This window comes from Anomaloglossus baeobatrachus, chromosome 1, assembly GCF_048569485.1.
Source record: "Anomaloglossus baeobatrachus isolate aAnoBae1 chromosome 1, aAnoBae1.hap1, whole genome shotgun sequence".
NCBI classification, from domain to species: domain Eukaryota; kingdom Metazoa; phylum Chordata; class Amphibia; order Anura; family Aromobatidae; genus Anomaloglossus; species Anomaloglossus baeobatrachus.
This window is the reverse complement of record NC_134353.1, coordinates 693,854,641-693,873,668: the sequence shown is the minus strand read 5'-3', so window position 1 is coordinate 693,873,668 and position 19,028 is coordinate 693,854,641. Positions and strand designations below refer to the sequence as shown.

The window sequence follows — 19,028 nt, the reverse complement described above, 5'->3', positions numbered from 1 at the left end:
AAAGATCTTTTTATCGTATGCTAATGAGCAAGGGGACTAGTCCCCTGGGCATTAGTTCCCCTGGCTAGTCTGCTCCATTACCATGTTAGTACGCCCCTGTGGGCTGCTAACATGCTAATGAATGTGCAGCATCAGAGGATGATCTCACTCACCTCTCCGCTGCGATGTCTGACACTGGATTTCAGCTCAGTGCGCATGACCCTGGACTTACGGTCATGCGCACTACTTCACTTTGAAGCCAAGACGCGTACACACGGCTTTATAGTGCGCATACTGTACCTCCGGGGTCATGTGCACGGAGTCGAAATCCAGTGTCAGGTGTCAATGGCGGCGGAGAGGTGAGTGAGATCATCCTCTGACGCTGCACATTCAGTCGCATGTTAGCAGCCCACAGGGGTGTACTTTACATGCTATTGGAGCTGACTAGCCAGGGGAAGTAACGCCCAGTGGACTACTCCCCTTGCTCATTAGCATATGATAAACATCGCGTCTGATGTTGGATTTTGCCTCCATGCGCATGACCCCCGAGTGTCGGTTGTGCGCATTTTGAAGCCAGGTGTACATATCCTGGCTTAAAACTGAAATAGTGCGCATAACTGGAAGTTCGGGGTCATGTGTACTGAGCTGAAATCCAGCGTCAAACGCGATGGCGGCGGAGAGGTGAGTGAGATTATCCTCTGATGCTGCGCATTCATTTGCATGTGAGCACACCCACAGGTGCGTACTAACATGCTAATTGGGCTGGCTAGCCAGGGGTACCATCGCCAAGGGGACTAGTCCCTGTGCTCATTAGCATATGGTAAACTATCTTTAGAAATACATTTTCTAAAGATCCCTTTCTCTATGCTAGTGTATACAGGGACAGTTAGTCAGGGATTAGCAATATACACCCAGGACTGCTCGTGGATCTCTGAGCATATTGCACCTGACAGGTTCCCATTAAATGCATGTATGTTTAGCTGACGACAAAAAAAGTTGTAATTTCATTGACAATTTAGCAATTTGCCTTCTATAGTACAGAATATTATAGCTGGCTGCAGAGTTAAAGGGAGTCAGTAGGTCTTTGCTACCTCATCTGAGAGTACATAAGGCTATGTTCACACAGGGCATCTTTTACTGCGTTTTTGGTGCATTTTTGAGGTCACAAAGATGCACATAAATACTTGCATTTCCTTCTCCCAGCAAAGTCTATTAGATTTCTATTTTGCTGTCTACACACTGCATCTTTTTTATAGCTGCATCATGGCTGCGTTTTTGAAGATGCAGCATGTCAATTCTTTTTGTGTTTTTGACAGCGTTTTTGAGCCCTTCCAGTCAAGATTTTACTTAAAAAAAAACAAAACGCATTGGGGAAAAACGCTGCAAACACGTGCGTTTTTTGCTGCAAACACGTGCGTTTTTTGCTGCGGCTGCGTTTTTTGCTGCGGCTGCGTTTTTTGCTGCGGCTGCGTTTTTTGCTGCGGGTGCGTTTTTTGCTGCGGGTGCGTTTTTTGCTGCGGGTGCGTTTTTTGCTGCGGGTGCGTTTTTTGCTGCGGGTGCGTTTTTTGCTGCGGGTGCGTTTTTTGCTGCGGGTGCGTTTTTTGCTGCGGGTGCGTTTTTTGCTGCGGGTGCGTTTTTTGCTGCGGGTGCGTTTTTTGCTGCGGGTGCGTTTTTTGCTGCGGGTGCGTTTTTTGCTGCGGGTGCGTTTTTTGCTGCGGGTGCGTTTTTTGCTGCGGGTGCGTTTTTTGCTGCGGGTGCGTTTTTTGCTGCGGGTGCGTTTTTTGCTGCGGGTGCGTTTTTTGCTGCGGGTGCGTTTTTTGCTGCGGGTGCGTTTTTTGCTGCGGGTGCGTTTTTTGCTGCGGGTGCGTTTTTTGCTGCGGGTGCGTTTTTTGCTGCGGGTGCGTTTTTTGCTGCGGGTGCGTTTTTTGCTGCGGGTGCGTTTTTTGCTGCGGGTGCGTTTTTTGCTGCGGGTGCGTTTTTTGCTGCGGGTGCGTTTTTTGCTGCGGGTGCGTTTTTTGCTGCGGGTGCGTTTTTTGCTGCGGGTGCGTTTTTTGCTGCGGGTGCGTTTTTTGCTGCGGGTGCGTTTTTTGCTGCGGGTGCGTTTTTTGCTGCGGGTGCGTTTTTTGCTGCGGGTGCGTTTTTTGCTGCGGGTGCGTTTTTTGCTGCGGGTGCGTTTTTTGCTGCGGGTGCGTTTTTTGCTGCGGGTGCGGTTTTTGCCGCGGGTGCGTTTTTTGCCGCGGGTGCGTTTTCTTAGGGCCAAAAATGCTGCATCTTTGTGTTAAAGAAAAGATGCAGTGTGAACATAGCCTTATGTAGGTAAAGAGAGCCTGTCTCCAACGATGTATCACTTAATTACTGGCTGCAGTCGTTCTGATGCAACCTGAATTTTTATATTTAGCGATGTAGCTGCCCCACCTACACCAGGCTCTCTGTATAGATAGTAATGTCAATCTCAGCAGGGGACATGCTGGGCTGTAACATTGTAGTCCCATCAATAAGGGTCCTGCTGCTAAAACAAACCCTGCAAATAAACAGATCAGACCTTGACAAGACAGGCATCCTTGAGTTCTTTGGTAACCTTTCCAGCATGCTGGCTTCAGCTTATATTGCAAAAATCTGGTGACAGATTCTCTTTAAAGGGAACTAATCAGGATTTTCGTATATAAGCTAAATCCAGTGCTATACTGGCACTATACCGATTATCTACATACCATTAGTGGGCAGCTCGGATGTTTGGGCTTTCAAATACAAGAAAGTAAGCTTTAAAAAAATCAGCAGCTTCTTAATTGGCATTTACAACTGAGCAGATAATATATGGGTGGGTATTCATATGGATTCCCCCCCCCACCTGTTCCTCCCTCTCTGTTCACTATGGTATTATACAAACAAATCACTTTGCTTAAGGACCTGTGGTGAGATCATTCCCATGTGACCAGAAGGGGCAGGGCCTCAGCCAACAAAGCTGGATACCAGGTCACATGGGAATGACCTCACCACAGGTCCTTAAGCAAAGTAATTTGTTTGTATAATACAGTGGAACCTTGGTTAACGAGAACAATCCGTTCTGGGAGTGTGCTTCTTAACCAAGTTACTCGTTCAGCAAAGCAAGATTTCCCATAGGAAATCATTGCAATGCAGCCAATTCGTTCCACAACTTGTTAAATGTCCCATCCTGGTCCCCTATTCTGCCATTCCACGCACGTACAAGCACACACGCACATATTATGCTCACCTTAACTTCCGTTACATGAGGGAGGTACTTCCGCACCCAGAGCGCTGACGTCAAAGGCAGGAGCTTCTTCCCTCTGATTAGTCAGCATGCTGCCTTTGAGTAGCGTCTGACAGGGGAAGTTCCTGCCTCGTTGCGATGCTTGCTGATACACATCCTGGAGCGGCGAACTACAAAACTCAGGAGGCCGGCGATGGAACGGAAGGTACACATATAATGCTCCCCTTACCTTCCGTTCCATCGCCGGCCTCCTGGGTCTTGTAGTTCGCTGCGAGGATTCCTGCCTCGTCGCGATGTACTGGCGAACTTCAAGAACCATGAGGCCGGCGATGGAACGGAAGGTAAGGGGAGCATAATACTGTAGGAGTGTGCGTGTGTTTTTGTGTGTGTGTTTGTGTGGACTGCAAGTGCGGGTCAGAGCACGGTGGATGTACGGAACCGGAAGTGTGTGCAGTGAGGATTTTGCTCGTACAGCGAAGCTTTCTCGTAAACAGAGTTCCAAATTTACAGAAAGCTTTGCTTAAGTGAAATTCTCGTTAACTGGGTTACTCGTTAAGCGAGGTTCCAGTGTACCATAGTGAACAGAGTGAGGAACAGGCGGGGCGCAGGAATCCATATGAATACCCACCCATATATTATCTGCTCTGTTGAAAATGCCAATCAAGAAGCTGCTGATTTTTTATTTTTATTTTAACATGGGAGTCTATGGAGGACAGATTCGTTAACGGATTGCTATTTATCTTACATTTGTAATGGATCCATCATCATTCAGCTCATTCTGACGGCCTAATGGGAGAGCACATAACTCTTACCTGTCTTTTTCTGAGCCCCCCCTCGGCTGATTTATGACCACAGAACACATCAAAGTTGAATGTGTAGGGAAATGGAACCTGTAAAAGCAAGACAGCAAAATGTTTAATGGCTTTATTATACAAATCCTAGAGCCCAGGTTTATATTCCAGCTTTCCTCTCGACTCCCTTTCATTTGCATAGGGGGACTAGGCAGTGCTGTCCCCTTTCACCACTATTAAACCTGGCTTTGGAGCCCCTGGCGAGGCTGTTAACTGATCATCGCACTTTTCAAGGGATCCTCATAAATAAAATGCGAATACAGGCGACACTCTTTGCCGACGACGTACTGTTGTTTTTCTCTGATCCTAAAACTCAGGTACCACTTATCTTAGACATATTGCGAGAAAACAGGAGCTACTCAGGCTTTAAAATTAATCCGACTAAATGTGAATTACTGTACCTGGGCAATGGGAAGGCTCTTTTTCAGGAGGGTTGCCAGTGTGAGCATATTTCTATAGCAAAATCATACATTACCTATCTAGGTATTAGAATTGGTAAGGGGCTAACCTGGCTTGAATCCTAACCAAATAATCCAGTATGATCAGGTGTAGCATAAGGTTATGGCTCAATTGCAAGACATATCGCTGGAGGTGTCACTTAATACATTTGATGAGCTGGTCAAGTTGGCACAAACGTCCTCGTCAATTTCATCTCTATATGGGGCAATGCGAGACCAGTTGACTGGCTATCAGCCAGATAGTTTCTTTAAGCCATGGGAAAAGCAACTAGGGGATTCTGATATTGGAACAAAGATCAGGGAGGGGTGGAGGGCCCTATGAATGACAATACTGAATGACCAATGGCGGGAGACTCAGTATAAAGTGATGCATTGGGCGATCTATGCATTCAATTTGCCCAGAAAGCTTGAGAATCTTGAGCGGATTACTCGTTGTCCGAAATGTAATTTTTAGAAGCTACAGATAGCATGTATTGTGGCTATCTCCCCACCTTGAGCCACTGTGGGCCCAAGTATCAAAGTGTGTTACTAAACTCTGGGATATCAAACTCCTTCTCTCCCCTACTCTGGTTCTGTTCCATGCGTGGGAAGAGGTGAACGTCGAGAGGAGGAGGAGTAAACATCCTCCTTCACTATTACATGTAATCATACTTGCAACAAAGAGGATGATACTGAAATATTGGTTGGAGTCAAAAGTACCCTCGTTCGAAGAAGTAATAAAACAGCTGATGGAGTTATGCTGGAAGGAAGTCGGGACGATTGGGTAGTCACTTCATAAAGTGGAGGGAGTTTATAATAACCTACTACAATTCGGAGGAAATAACGCTTAGGCTAGTTTCACACTTGCGTTGAACGGCATCCGTAGTATTGCGTTGTGTAACGGATGCGTTGCATATAGTGGCACAACGGATCGTACAAAATGACGGAATCCGTTATAGGTTTTTTTTTCTTGACTGTACACATCTGGGCATGTGCAGTTGTGTAAAGACAGTTGCATTAGCGGAATCCGTCAAATGACGGATTCTAACGGAATCCGCCACCATAGGCGTCCATTATAAAAACGGACGCTGACTGAATCCTGCCGGTTGCGTTTTTTTAACGCTCCGCCAAGCGCAAAAAAAGTTACCTGCAGCGTTCCATCCGCCAGGCGGATGCAACGCAGCGTTGGCTGACGGATGCAACGCAAGGCCATCCGTTGCTGTCCGTAGCTAATAGAAGTCTATGAGGAATAAAACTGTTTCCTGCAACGGTTACCGTAATTCCTCAAGGCGGCGGATGCCGTTCAACGCAAGTGTGAAACTAGCCTTAATGTCACCATTTAAGGAGACTGTGTGGTATCACTCTGAGAAATTAGGTGGTACACTTGGAGGATTGGAGGTGAGGGATGAAGGTGACTAGGTGGCAGTGGGTTTGAGCAGAGGGGGGGGGGGCAGCAGGAGAGTTTAACCAGATGGTCGCAAATTCATTCATTTAGTTAGCTATAAGGGTTTCTGCGAGGTATTAAAGATTGAGTCTTAGGGGTACTTTACACGCTGCGACATCGCTAACTATCGTCTGGGTCACGGTGTTTGTGACGCATATCCGGCGTCGTTAGCAACATCGCAGTGTGTGACACGTACGAGCGACCTACATTGATCGCAAAAGTGGTAAAAATCGTTGGTGTTGGAGAGGTCGTCCAAACACCAAATATCGTTGCTGCTGCAGGTACGATGTTCTTCGTCGTTCCTGCGGCACCACACGTCGCTATGTGTGACACCGCAGGAACGACGAACATCTCCTTACCTGCGTCCACCGGCAATGAGGAAGGAAGGAGGTGGGCAGCATGTTCCAGCCGCTCATCTCCGCCCCTCCTCTGCTATTGGATGGCTGCCGTGTGACGCCGCACGAACCGCCCCCTTAGAAAGGAGACGGTTCACAGGCAACAGCAATATCGCTAGGCAGGTAAGTGCGTGTGACGGGTGTAAGCGAGGTTGTGCGCCATGGGCAGCGATTTGCCCGTGATGCACAACCGACGGGGGGCGGGTACACTCGCTAGCGATATCGGTTCCGATATCGCAGCGTGTAAAGTACCCCTTAAGTGAATACTGTGAACATTGATTAGATGTTGTAGTACTGAATTGTAAAAGGAGTGATATACAATTTTCTTGTAATTTTGCTGATAACATTGTTATTAATATTATTTGTTTCTATGTAATGATTTGTTTGCTTTTGAAGATCAATAAAAATTATAATTTAAAAAAAAAAAAGACTTTAAACCCAAATGTGTGCATTTAAGAAAAAAAAAATACATAGTCAAGAGGTGAATAACATGGGCAGCACGGTAGCTCAGTGGTTAGCACTGTATACGTGCAGTTCTGGGGTCCTTGCTTTGTATGTTCTCCGTGGGTTTCCTCCAGGTCTGGTTTTCTCCCACACTCCAAAGGCATACTTATAGGTAATTTCTAGTGTGAGCTCCAATGGTGACAGTGATCTGTGAAGTGCTGTGGAATTAATGGTGCTATATAAGCAGGGAAAATAAATGAATGAATAAACCCCTGTCACCTTTTTCTTGCAGATACTACAGAGGGACGCACGGTGTCATTGTTGTTTATGACGTTACCAGTGCTGAGTCTTTTGTAAATGTAAAAAGGTGGTTACATGAAATAAACCAGAACTGTGATGACGTGTGCCGGATATTAGGTGAGCAGTTTCCTTTGTCAGATGTAACATAAGAGGTTTTGATACAAAGTGCTAAATGTGATTTTAACCTTTTCTGTTTTCAAAGTGGGAAATAAAAATGATGACCCTGAGCGGAAAGTGGTGGAAACAGAAGACGCGTATAAATTTGCTGCGCAGATGGACATTCGGCTGTTTGAGACCAGCGCCAAAGAGAACCTCAACGTCGAAGAGGTGAATCAGCAAAAGACCTAAAGTAACCTGTATTGATCATGGCTGACATTCCATGTGATGGCGGCTGATCAATGCTTCTAATTGGCTGTTGGAGCAGAGAGAGTAGAAATATTGGGTGTCTTTATACACGTTTACCTCTTCAGCTTTGGGCAATTTTTTCACTTTTGCATTTTTTTGTGTTTTTCGCTTTTCTCCCAAGAGTCATAATTTTATTTGTTCATTCATTTGCACAGCCACATGATTTCTATTCTTTGTGTGAAGTGATAGGTTTGACTTACAACTTTTACAATAATGAGCATGAAATAGTAAAAAAAAAAAAAATGCAATTCTGCCATTGTTTTTTGGGGCTTTGTATTTACAGTGTTAATTATGTGGTAAAGAAGATCTGGGGAAAATGGTTCTCCAGGTCACCACGATTACAGTCATGCCAAATTTCAGCCTCATTCAGACGTCCGGGTCACACATGTTGTATCTGTTTCTTTTTTAAAGATATACAACAAGTACCCATTATAATCTATATTATAATCACGAAAGTGAGTACACCCCTGACATTTTATGTTTTCATGGGACAACACTGAAGATATGACAAGTGTGGGGTGTACTGTATGGTAATGCTCTCACATGGCTGTGGTTTTTCATGGAGATGTGTAGTTTTCTTTTTTTTTCTTTCTCCTAATAATGAAAGATGCCAATACAATTCTTTGGTTCCGGGAAAAACTCCTAATGCACAGATGTGTGCTGTCCGCTTTTTAACAGTGCAGAGCATAGGAGAAGCTTTGTAATTTATCCATCCCAGAAAACCACTGATGAGACACTTCTAATTAAAAACGTGCACGCATACCAACTGTACACTGATGACACATTAATGACACTTCTACCATTTATTCACATGTTTGAATATGGACTTGTGTGAAGGAGGGCTTACATACATTTTGTTTAATATAGGTGCTCAAAACAAAATTCAGACACTTAAGCCTGCTTTACACGAGTTGATCTATTGTGCGATAGCACGAGCGATCGTACCCGCCCCCATCGTTTTTTCGTCACGGGCAATTCGCTGCCCGTGGCGCACAAACTCATTTAACTCCCATCACATGCACTTACCTCCCGGATGACCTCGCTGTGGGCGACGAACGTCCACTTCCTGAAGTGGGAGGGACGTTCGGCGTCACAGCGACATCACACGGCAGCCGGCTAATAGAAGCGGAGGGGCAGAGATGAGCGGGATGTAAACATCCCGCCCACCTCCTTCCTTCCACATAGCCGGCGGGTGCCGCGGGACCCAGGTAAGCAGTGTTCATCGTTCCTGTGGTGTCACACGGAGCAACGTGTGATGCCACGGAAACGATGAACAACCGGCGCCATTTTAATTAAACAATTTTATGAAACCTAGCAACGAGTACACAACTCACTATTTGTGAGCGATACTGCGTCGCTAGGAGGTGTCACACGAGACATCATCGTGTACGATGCAGGATGTGCGTCACGAAAACCGTGACCCCCGACGATGCATCGCACGATAGCTCGTCTCGTGTAAAGCACCCTTTAGTGTCACCTTTTAAGTCTTGTAACATGTTAATTTTTCTGTAGCTGGAGCTGTGAAAGAGCTTTTTTTTTTTTTTTTACATGTCAAGCTCACGTTTTCAATTACACCATTTTAGGGTATGTGTTGACCTTTTTATTGGGCGGTGAGGTAGCTGAAAGTGATTCTCTTTTACATATAAAGATACACACTCCTAATTTAGGGGAGGAAAGTAGGGAAAAATGATTTTTATTGTTAAAATGATGGTCCGTCTTATGATCATAGTGCGTCTTATAATATCTCACCGGGGGGAGCAGCGGTGGTGTAGCACCACAGGAAGGCAAGGTTGGCGATGCTGCGGGCTCGGAGGTGGGAATGTCGAGGGTCAGTGGAGCAGCGATACCCCGGGCTCGGGAGTGTTGCGGTGGCAGGCACCATTGATCTAATGGCGGACTGTGGGTTGTATTGAATTGCCCACGGTTGACAAGATTTCAAGAAAATGGCCGCAGAGGTGGTGTGTGCGCAGATAGCACTCCGTCTTTTTCTTGAAGTCCATCGCGTCAGCCTGAGCATGCGCCGCCTCTGCGGCCATTTTTTTAAGTCCATTGTGTTAACTGCGGGCGATTCAATACAGCCTGCTGTCGGATCAATGCAGCCCGCCACATTGCCGACCATGTGACCTTGAGCCACTCCACTGCAGTGACGCCCCCCTCCTCTGAGCCCTCAGTATTTCCGACCTTGCCTCCTGTGATCACGCTACACCATCACTGCTCCGTTAAAACATATCTGGATTATAAGAAGCACCCCTGGTCTGGGCCTGATGCTCCTGCTGGCTATTCTGCAGCTTCCGCTGACTTCACGTCGACAGTAGCGGCTTTCTTCCGCTCTACTTTGTTGATAAGGCTTGAGTGCTGATATGCTAATAGACAGCTGGTTCCCCTCTGCCTAAATGTAGGTAGCCAGGTGTCAATCAGCATGATTTCAGTAGTCATTCCCCATAGACAGTGCAGCCTGTAAGAGGAAGAACTGCTTTGTTGATCTGGAGCAGCTGAATTGCCGGCAGGAGCAGTTGGTGACTTCTGTGAGCTGGCGCCTGGTAGAGTAGGCAGGTAGTTGGCAACCACCTGCTTATTTGTTTTTAGGCCCATAGGAAAATTAAAAATAAAGGTCCAGGATAAGCTCTTTAAATATTTTTAATAACCTGTATTTATCTGTTTAAGTCCCTCATAGGGGACTTGATCTTGCCATTGTCGGATCGTTTACATTATATCCTGCAATACCACAGTGTTGTAGGATATAGTGTTCAATGCCCGTCTCTTGTGAAGCTCAGACTGTGGCTGAGCATCACAGGAGGTCCAAGATGGCAGCCACAGGGGCCTTCAGTACAGCCCCAGTTACTATGATAGCCCCGATCATGTTGTGTGGGTACGGTGAGGTGATGGGAAGTGTTGTGTGTGCACACACCAGCTATGTCATCAATTAAATGCCACTATCAAAGACTGATGAAGCGCACAGTTAGCTCCTCCAGTCAGCTCTACAGCAGTGCATACAAGCGCTTTTTGAAAAAAGCTTGTAAGCACACATGATCAGTCACCATTCCCAGATCGCAGTGGTGGCCACTAACCTTTGCACTGAAGTTAGCATTCATGATTCTAGAGTAGTACTGTTATTCATAGTGTAGGTATAATTCAAATGATCTGATATCCTCACACCCGGTCCAGGCAGTCCGCCAAAATGGGTGTATATGGAACCGGGCAATTGTACACCTACCTCTCCAATACATGAAAAGTCCTTGACATTTCGGGCCTAATGAATTCTATTACTAGAATCCTATTACTACAGTCCAGTCTTGATGAATTGGGGACTTTGCCTTTCTCCTACCGAAGTTGTAATGTATAAAGGAAGCCTTGGGGCATTTTGATAGAACTCACATACTGTATATTTATTGTACCAATGTTTTCAAAAGAAAATTTCCTCCATTCGTATGAAATTTTTGCAATAGATTTGGCCTGTGACTATACCCTAAAGAGGTCTAATTAGAGAATGATCAGCCTATGTTACATTATTTGTGTTTAGACTTCAGCTTTAACATATTTTCTATCTTTTTCTAGATGTTTAACTGCATTACTGAGCTAGTCCTCCGGGCAAAGAAAGAAAACTTGGCAAAGCAGCAACAACAGCAACAGAACGATGTGGTAAAATTAACCAAAAACAGTAAAAGGAAGAAGAGATGCTGCTAAGTGCAGGCACAGCACTGAGAGGCCGCACTCAATCCGAACATTCGTTCCTGGGACGAAGAGTAACCACGGGCAGTGCCCAGCTTTCAGGGGTTGGGGCATTTTCTCAGTTTTGTGCTGTTAATTTAAGAATTTTCTCAAGGTTTTCTATTGAGAGGCGCTGGCACCTTTTTACTGCTGTGCCAACAAGGTGTTGTGGATCCTTGTCATCCCCTTGTCACCCCTGCTCTTCTGGAGCGTCTGCTAGGAAAGGACAGTTGCAGTGCCTATCCCTTGGACTGATTAACAAGAGTCTGTACATACTGTATATTGCGTTAACCAGCCATGCCTCCCTCCTATTGCTTTGGCTTTTGCTTTCCGATCGCCAATCTGTCATGACTCGTGATGAATATGAACTGATCAGATTTTTAAGATTTAGGACAGATGGCATCTTAACCTTGCGCCTGGTCTTCGGTCCTGCCTGTTGGGGTAAGATTCTCTAGGCCTTGCTGTTAATTTGCTCTCCTGCTGTTTAGTTTTTGTCACTATTTAAAACCATGCTAAAGAAAAGCGAGCATCTATTCCATTGACCAGTGCAGAACAGACAACCACAAGATCATTTTGTTTTTAAAAAAAGCTGGATGGATCCTGAACGATTAAGTCATTTGCTAGGATCTAAGAACCATTGTGTTAAGAAAAATATATATATAATGGAAAAAAAAATATCTGCCAAATTTTTGTACCATCTTGTTCATAAAATAGGAACAAACTAATAAAAAATGTGAAACATGGATCCTGAATTTGGGAAATAAAAAGTGTCTATCAATATTTATAGAAAAAAAATAAGTGGGTAACACTGACCGGTGCGGGCTGTGACAGGATGGAGGTGGATGTTCAATAAAGATATTCAGAGGGACCAAGGAAAATCATAGAAATATTTTATTCCAGAGTTTACAATAAAAAGAGCATAATTTTGTACTAAAATATGACATTCTCTTTATCTGTGTATTATAAAACAAGAACTGTATGCAATAATTCATTATAAAAATTCTGCTTCTTCTATGTACATGGAGCATCTCTCAGTACGTGAGCTGTAGGGAACAGTAGGGACCGTTCCACTGCTGTGCTCTGTCTGGAAGACCAGAGGTAGGGCGTCTGTTCCTTGCACTGAGAGCAGCTCTAGACCGGTCTACAATGGTAATACCTGCTAAATTCAGTTCTCAAGGAAGCTATGGAGTGAATAGAAACGAATGGCTCTAAAAGTGCAAGGTGTTCATCATGGAAAGACTCCACTAAACAGTGTTTCCACAATGGAAATACATCTGAAATAAATACAAGTACCTCATTACTTAGCCATTGCGCTAAGCAGAATACTTTCTAGTAACGGTCATATGCCACATGCCCGCTCGCCTCGGATTGTGGGACTTTTCTAAGGATTTGATCACCCACACATGGCTTTCTGGATTACTACGGTTGTGCCTTTCCACCGATTCCTAGCAGAATGATTTTCCCTACTCAACTGTCTGCCATGATTCACTAGAAAGTTTGAGCAATTAACATTTTGTTTTCTTAAGAAATGAAAAGAGGCTTCTTCCTTCAGACCCGGTAGGCTCTTCTCCTGGCCGCTCTGTGCGATTCAGAGTGGTAACCTTGCCACAATGTTTGATTTGGTGGCCAGTGGAGAAGGAATATACAGTCTGGTTCCATTCCTTCTGGTGTTTGTCCATCAATTGCTGGTCAATGACTCTGTGCATGTCATCCTGTTAATGAAACAGAAGAAAAGAAAAAAAAATCATGTCTGAACTATTGTTTTGTTAGACCCAGGCAAAGTGGTTGTGTGAACAAAATGGGATGTTGTGAATATAGCAGAAAAGCTAGAAACACAGATGCCACAAACATTTCACGACATGAACCATGCAACTATAGGTAACAGAGGCGTATCTAGGAGGGGGCGCTGGTGGGGGCATGTGCCTTGGGTGCAACTGTCAGGGGGTGCCGTCGGGCCGTCTGATGCAGCAGTCTGCAAGTCTCCCCAGCGGTTGTGTTTTGCTGCCCCTCCATAATGGGAGCTGGCTATACTAAGTCCGGCTGTGTAGCTGACAGCCGGACTCTGAGAACCTGCGGCGCAGCGCCTCCCACTGATTGTCCTCATATCTTTCAGACGCGAGGACAACTGAAGTGGTGACTGCCGTCCCTGACTTCCAGATCAGCACGACGGCTGTAGTGTAGACGTTACTCTTTAGCGCTACATACGCGGCAAACAGCACGGTTGAGCCTAGAATGTATGGGCTCCTTTCAGGTTAGAGAACGCGACCAGCTTGGTTGATGAGCATGGTGATGTTTCCTCCTGTCCACTATAAGCATGTAAGGAAGAGCCTAAACCCCCCCCCTTCCCCAACTGCACCTCCTCCATCCCGCCTGGGGGTCTTACCCCCCCCCCCCGCTTTTATTATAAACCACTCCATAACCACATGGACTTTGAAAACCTCTGGAAACATCTGGCTGCATTTTGAACACACCACCCCCCACCCCCACCCCCCTATTACGAGCAATAATACACCATACTGGAAGGAACCATGCCGGTGATCAATGCTCCAGTGGAGCTGAAAAAACTGAAGAGGAATAGTATGGGGTGAGGGAGGGAAGTATCTATAGACACAGTATGGGGAAGAGAGGGTGAGGAGGGGGATATATCTATGAACACAGTATGGGGAGAGAGGGTAAGTCTCTGTGACACAGTATGTGTGGAGGGGTAGTATACATATTGGCCACAGTATGAGGAGAGAAAGTGAGAGAGGAATGTATATACCATATGAGAAGGTGGGTAGTGAAAATGTATTTATGGACACTGTATTAGGAGGGAGGGTGAGGGGTTATGTATATGGACACTGTATGGGGAGAGAGAGAGGGGGGAATGGATACGGACTGAATTCTTGCCCCGGGTGCTGGAAAGCCTAGATACACCTCTGGGTAGTATGATGGGTTTTGTTTTTTTTTAACTGTAGCTGTTTAATGGAACCGGACACGTACATGCAGTCTGATCTGTGGAAAGCATGGTATAGAGAAGCAGAGCAGAATGCTATAATAGGTTTGGGGGAAAAGATTCAGTATAACTTGTATTTTATTAAATAAAATCCCTGTTTATACAGTGTCTACCCATATCCTGTCCACCGCCATTAACTTGAGAACGGCGGCAGCTATAGGAATAGAAGTGGTGTCTAGGTATAGTAAAGTAGCAATGCGCTACGCAATGAAACCCATGACAATCCCCCCCTCACCCCCACTCCCCCAAGAAATAAACCTTGAAAAAACATTGAATGCTGGTCACGCATATGGTGCTCATTTAACTTTGATGCTCAAAGTGGCCACCATCAGCTGCAATGCACATCTGGACTCTGGACAGCATACTGTATCTTGCTGCATGTTGTGTAATATGGTAGGTGGTACGTTTGCACAAGCATCTGTGATACGTCATCGTAGATCCTGCAATGTTGGTGGAGGGGTCGCATACATCTGTTGTTTGATGTGACCTCACAGAAAGAAGTCCAATGGGGTCAGGTCAGGTGAGCGTGGAGGCCACTCCACACAGCCACCATACCCAATGACTTGTAGGAAGGTCTCCATGAGGTATCGCTTCACGGCCGCAGCCTTGTAAGTTTTACACGTTCTTATAGCATTTCCGTATGCAAGATGTTGATTTTTTGTATTGAATTGATGATGCCCTATAATTTTTTAATTCACTTTTTTTCTCTCGTTCCGTTTTCGAGATAAAAATGCTAACTCCGTTATTTTCACCAGATGGCGCTATAGGTGGTTTCATTACATAGAACATGGCTACTTTACTATACCTAGACACCACTTCTATGCCTATAGCTGTCGCCATTCTCATGTTAATGGCGGTGGACAGGATATGGGTGGACACACTGAATACATGAGTCCAGTAGGTGGCCCTACTCAGTGATTAACAGCTATCTGCATGCAGTCATACAGGAAAGACTGTCAATCACTGAGTTGGACCGCCCACTGGACTCACCGCCTGCTACAATTATCAGGGTTTTCAGTAAATAAAATGCAAGTTTCACTGAAACATTTCTCTGAAAAATGTTATTCAATCTGATCACCTGCCCGGAGTTCACATACCCATTTTGAACTTGTCAGATTCCCTTTAAATTGTGATTTCTTTGTCGCTCCATTGGGAGACCCAGACAATTGGGTGTATAGCTTCTGCCTCCGGAGGCCACACAAAGTATTACACTTTAAAAAGTGTAACCCCTCCCCTCTGCCTATACACCCTCCCGTGCATCACGGGCTCCTCAGTTTTATGCTTTGTGTGGAAGGAGGCACACATCCACTCATGCTCCCATTTTAGTCAGCAGCAGCTGCTGATTTTATCGGTTGGAAGAAAAGAGGGCCCCCACAGGGCCCCCGGCATGCTCCCTTCTCACCCCACTAAGTCGGCGGTGCTGTTAAGGTTGAGGTACCCATTGCGGGTACAGAGGCTGGAGCCACATGCCGTTTTCCTTCACCATCCCTTAGAGGCTCTGGGAGAAGTGGGATCCTAACCGGTCATCCATTCACTGGGACTGGGCTCCCTCCGCAGCCCCTGTGGGACTCTGCCGGACAGGAGACTTTGTATCATCAGGGACAGGGCCCTGCATCTAAAGGTACTCTGTGTCCCCATGGGGACGGTGCATGGAGCGCTTGTTTCACAGACGCTGCAGCGGCTGCTGGTTTTGTGACGACCGGGACTTCCGCGCCGACCGCGCCTGTTTGTCGGCCGCGGTATTAAATTTAGTCCCCGGCTTCATTGCGGCCTAGTACCATAACTCCCGCCCCCGGGCCTGCCAGTCAGGGGTAAGGGCGGGACGGTCGACCTGACGTCGGCAGTGAGGGCTGGAGCATACTTTAGCTTTCCTCCCCCCCCCCTCACTGATCACTGTGGGGCACCAGATTCCCGCACTTTACTAGTCGCCGCCCACGGCTCCCTCCTCCCCTGAGAGCTCCGGCAGCCATTTTTACACACATTCTGCCGGTGGAGGATTTCAAGAACGAGCTCTGCAGCTCTGGGAGACCTAAGGCAGGGAATCTGGTGGACACACACCGCTTTGGGCGGTCGGTAAGCCACACCGGTCACCCGGTGCTGGTCCCCCTAGGGTGCCGGAGTATATAGATATATATTTGTATATATTTTCTCTGTTCGGCCGGGTTGTTTTGCTTTTGGCTATATACCCTCAGTGATCACTCTCCTAGGAGACAACAGCATGTCGTCCACAAGGAGCAAGGGCGCTAAGGCAAAGGGTTTTTTTTTTTTTTTGCAACCTGTACCTCTTGTGCGGCTATGTTACCTGCAGGTTCCACCTAACCTCACTGTGAGCAATGCTCGACCCCTGTTGCACTTGCTCAGCCGGAGCCTCGGGCACTAGGGGGTCCCTCTGCTCAGGCAGACCCTCCTGCTTCCCCTGTCCAGGCGGCAGGGACAGAGTTTGCAGTTTTTGCTGAGAAACTCTGAGTCGCTTTCACAATCCATGGCTCAGTCTATGGACAAATGGTCTGCCAAGCTACTAGAAGCCTTGCAGTCCAGACCGGTCCTTACACAGGCCCCGGGCACTGTTGGATCATCGCCTCCAGGCCCCTCTCGGTCTGCGCCGCAGCGTGCTCCAGGGGTGGCCCCTAGGTCTCACGTGGAGGACTCCGGCACGGACCACAGTCCCAGACCGGCTAAGCGGGCTCGCTGGGAATCTTCCCCGACTTCCTCACGCTGCTCGGGGTCTCAGCTTGAGGACTCTCTGGAGGATGAGGCGGACGTCGCAGCTCAGGGCTCTGACCCTGACGTTGCTCTCAATCTTGATACACCTGAAGGGGACGCCATAGTAAATGACCTTATAGCGTCCATCAACCAGGTGCTAGATCTTTCTCCCCCAACTCCACCTATAGAGGAGTCGGCTTCTCAGCAGGAGAAACACCAGTTTAGGTTTCCCAAACGTACACGGAGTGCGTTTTTCGATCACTCTAACTTCAGAGATGCTGTCCAGAAACACAGAGCATTTCCGGACAAGCGCTTTACTAAGCGCCTTAATGACACACGTTACCCCTTCCCCTCTGACGTAGTTAAGGGTTGGGCTCAATGTCCCAAGGTGGATCCTCCAGTCTCTAGACTGGCGGCTAGATCTGTAGTATCAGTTGCAGATGGCTCATCGCTCAAGGATGCCACTGACAGGCAGATAGAGCTCCTGGTGAAATCCATCTATGAAGCCACAGGCGCGTCTTTTGCCCCGGCCTTTGCAGCCGTGTGGGCACTCCAAGCTATCTCAGCTTGTCTGTCTGAGATTAATGCGGTCACACGTACCTCTGCTCCGCAAGTTGCATCTTTGACTTCTCAGGCGTCGGCTTTTTCGTCCTACGCCATGAACGCCGTCCTGGACTCTGCTAGCCGTACAGCGGTAGCATCCGCTAATTCGGTGGCAGTCCGCAGGGCCATGTGGCTACGCGAATGGAAGGCTGACTCTGCTTCCAAGAAGTTCTTAACCGGTTTGCCGTTTTCTGGCGACCGATTGTTTGGCGAACGATTGGATGAAATTAAGGAATCCAAGGGAAAGGACTCGTCCTTACCCCAGTCCAAACCGAAGAGACCTCAGCAACGGAAAATACAACCGAGGTTTCGGTCCTTTCGGCCCTCAGCCAGGTCCCAATCCTCCTCGTCCAACAGGCCAGAGAAGGGCCAGAGCAACTCTTATGCGTGGCGGTCTAAGTCACGCCCCCAAAAAAACCGCCGGAGGCACTGCCTCCAAGGCGGCCTCCTCATGACTTTCGGCCTCCCCGAACCGCATCCTCGGTCGGTGGCAGGCTCTCCCGCTTTTGCGACGCTTGGTGGCCACATGTCCAAGACCGATGGGTGAGAGACATTCTGTCTCACGGTTACAGGATAGAGTTCAGCTCTCGTCCTCCGACTCGTTTCTTCAGAACATCTCCGCCCCCATCTCGGGCCGGCGCACTTTTTCAGGCTGTGGGCGTTCTGAAGTCGGAAGGAGTGGTGATTCCCGTTCCCCCTCAGGAACATGGTCACGGCTTCTACTCCAACTTGTTCGTGGTGCCAAAGAAGGACGGATCATTCCGTCCCGTTCTGGACCTCAAACTGCTCGACAGGCATGTGAGCACCAGAAGGTTTCGGATGGAATCTCTCCGCTCGGTCATCGCTTCGATGTCACAAGGAGACTTCCTAGCATCAATCGACATCAAGGATGCTTATCTCCATGTGCAGATCGCACCCGAGCATCAACGCTTCCTGCGTTTCGCCATCGGGGACGAACACCTTCAGTTCGTGGCACTGCCTTTCGGCCTGGCGACAGCCCCACGGGTCTTCACCAAGGTCATGGCATCCGTTGTGGCGGTCCTACACTCTCAGGGCCACTCGGTGATCCCTTACTTAGACGATCTCCTAGTCAGGGCACCCTCCCGGGTGGCGTGTCAACACAGCCTGACTGTCGCTCTCCAGCGGTTCGGGTGGATCATCAACTTCCCAAAGTCCAAGTTGACACCGACCCAATCACTGACTTACATCGGGATGGAGTTTCATACTCTCTCAGCGGTAGTCAAGCTACCGCTGGACAAACAGCTTTCTCTGCAGGCAGGGGTGCAATCTCTTCTTCGGGGCCAGTCACACCCCTTGAGGCGCCTCATGCACTTCCTGGGGAAGATGGTGGCAGCAATGGAGGCAGTGCCCTTCGCGCAGTTTCATCTGCGCCCACTCCAATGGGACATTCTCCGCAAATGGGACAGGAGGTCGACGTCCCTCGACAGGAACGTCTCTCTTTCCCTTGCAGCCAAAACCTCTCTTCAGTGGTGGCTTCTTCCCACTTCTCTATCGCAGGGAAAATCCTTCCGGCC

At 47.5% G+C, this 19,028-nt stretch overlaps 2 protein-coding genes across 3 annotated transcripts in view; one reads left to right on the top strand and one right to left on the bottom strand.

The window, feature by feature from the left end:
• RAB35 (RAB35, member RAS oncogene family) overlaps nucleotides 1-12,128 on the top strand; it is a 53,475-nt gene extending 41,347 nt beyond the window's left edge. The window contains exons 4-6 of the mRNA XM_075320322.1: nucleotides 7,072-7,196; nucleotides 7,282-7,406; nucleotides 11,040-12,128. Coding sequence (XP_075176437.1) covers nucleotides 7,072-7,196; nucleotides 7,282-7,406; nucleotides 11,040-11,168 — 379 coding nt within the window. The 3' untranslated portion in view covers nucleotides 11,169-12,128. The remainder of the gene's footprint in view (nucleotides 1-7,071; nucleotides 7,197-7,281; nucleotides 7,407-11,039) is intronic.
• The window catches only part of BICDL1 (BICD family like cargo adaptor 1), a 138,026-nt gene continuing 131,076 nt past the window's right edge, over nucleotides 12,079-19,028 (bottom strand). Inside the window, exon 10 of one of the 2 annotated variants that reach the window (XM_075320307.1) lies at nucleotides 12,079-12,904. In XM_075320307.1, coding sequence (XP_075176422.1) covers nucleotides 12,698-12,904 — 207 coding nt within the window. In that variant the 3' untranslated portion in view covers nucleotides 12,079-12,697. The remainder of the gene's footprint in view (nucleotides 12,905-19,028) is intronic. The other variant, XR_012724957.1, reaches the window with a different exon arrangement.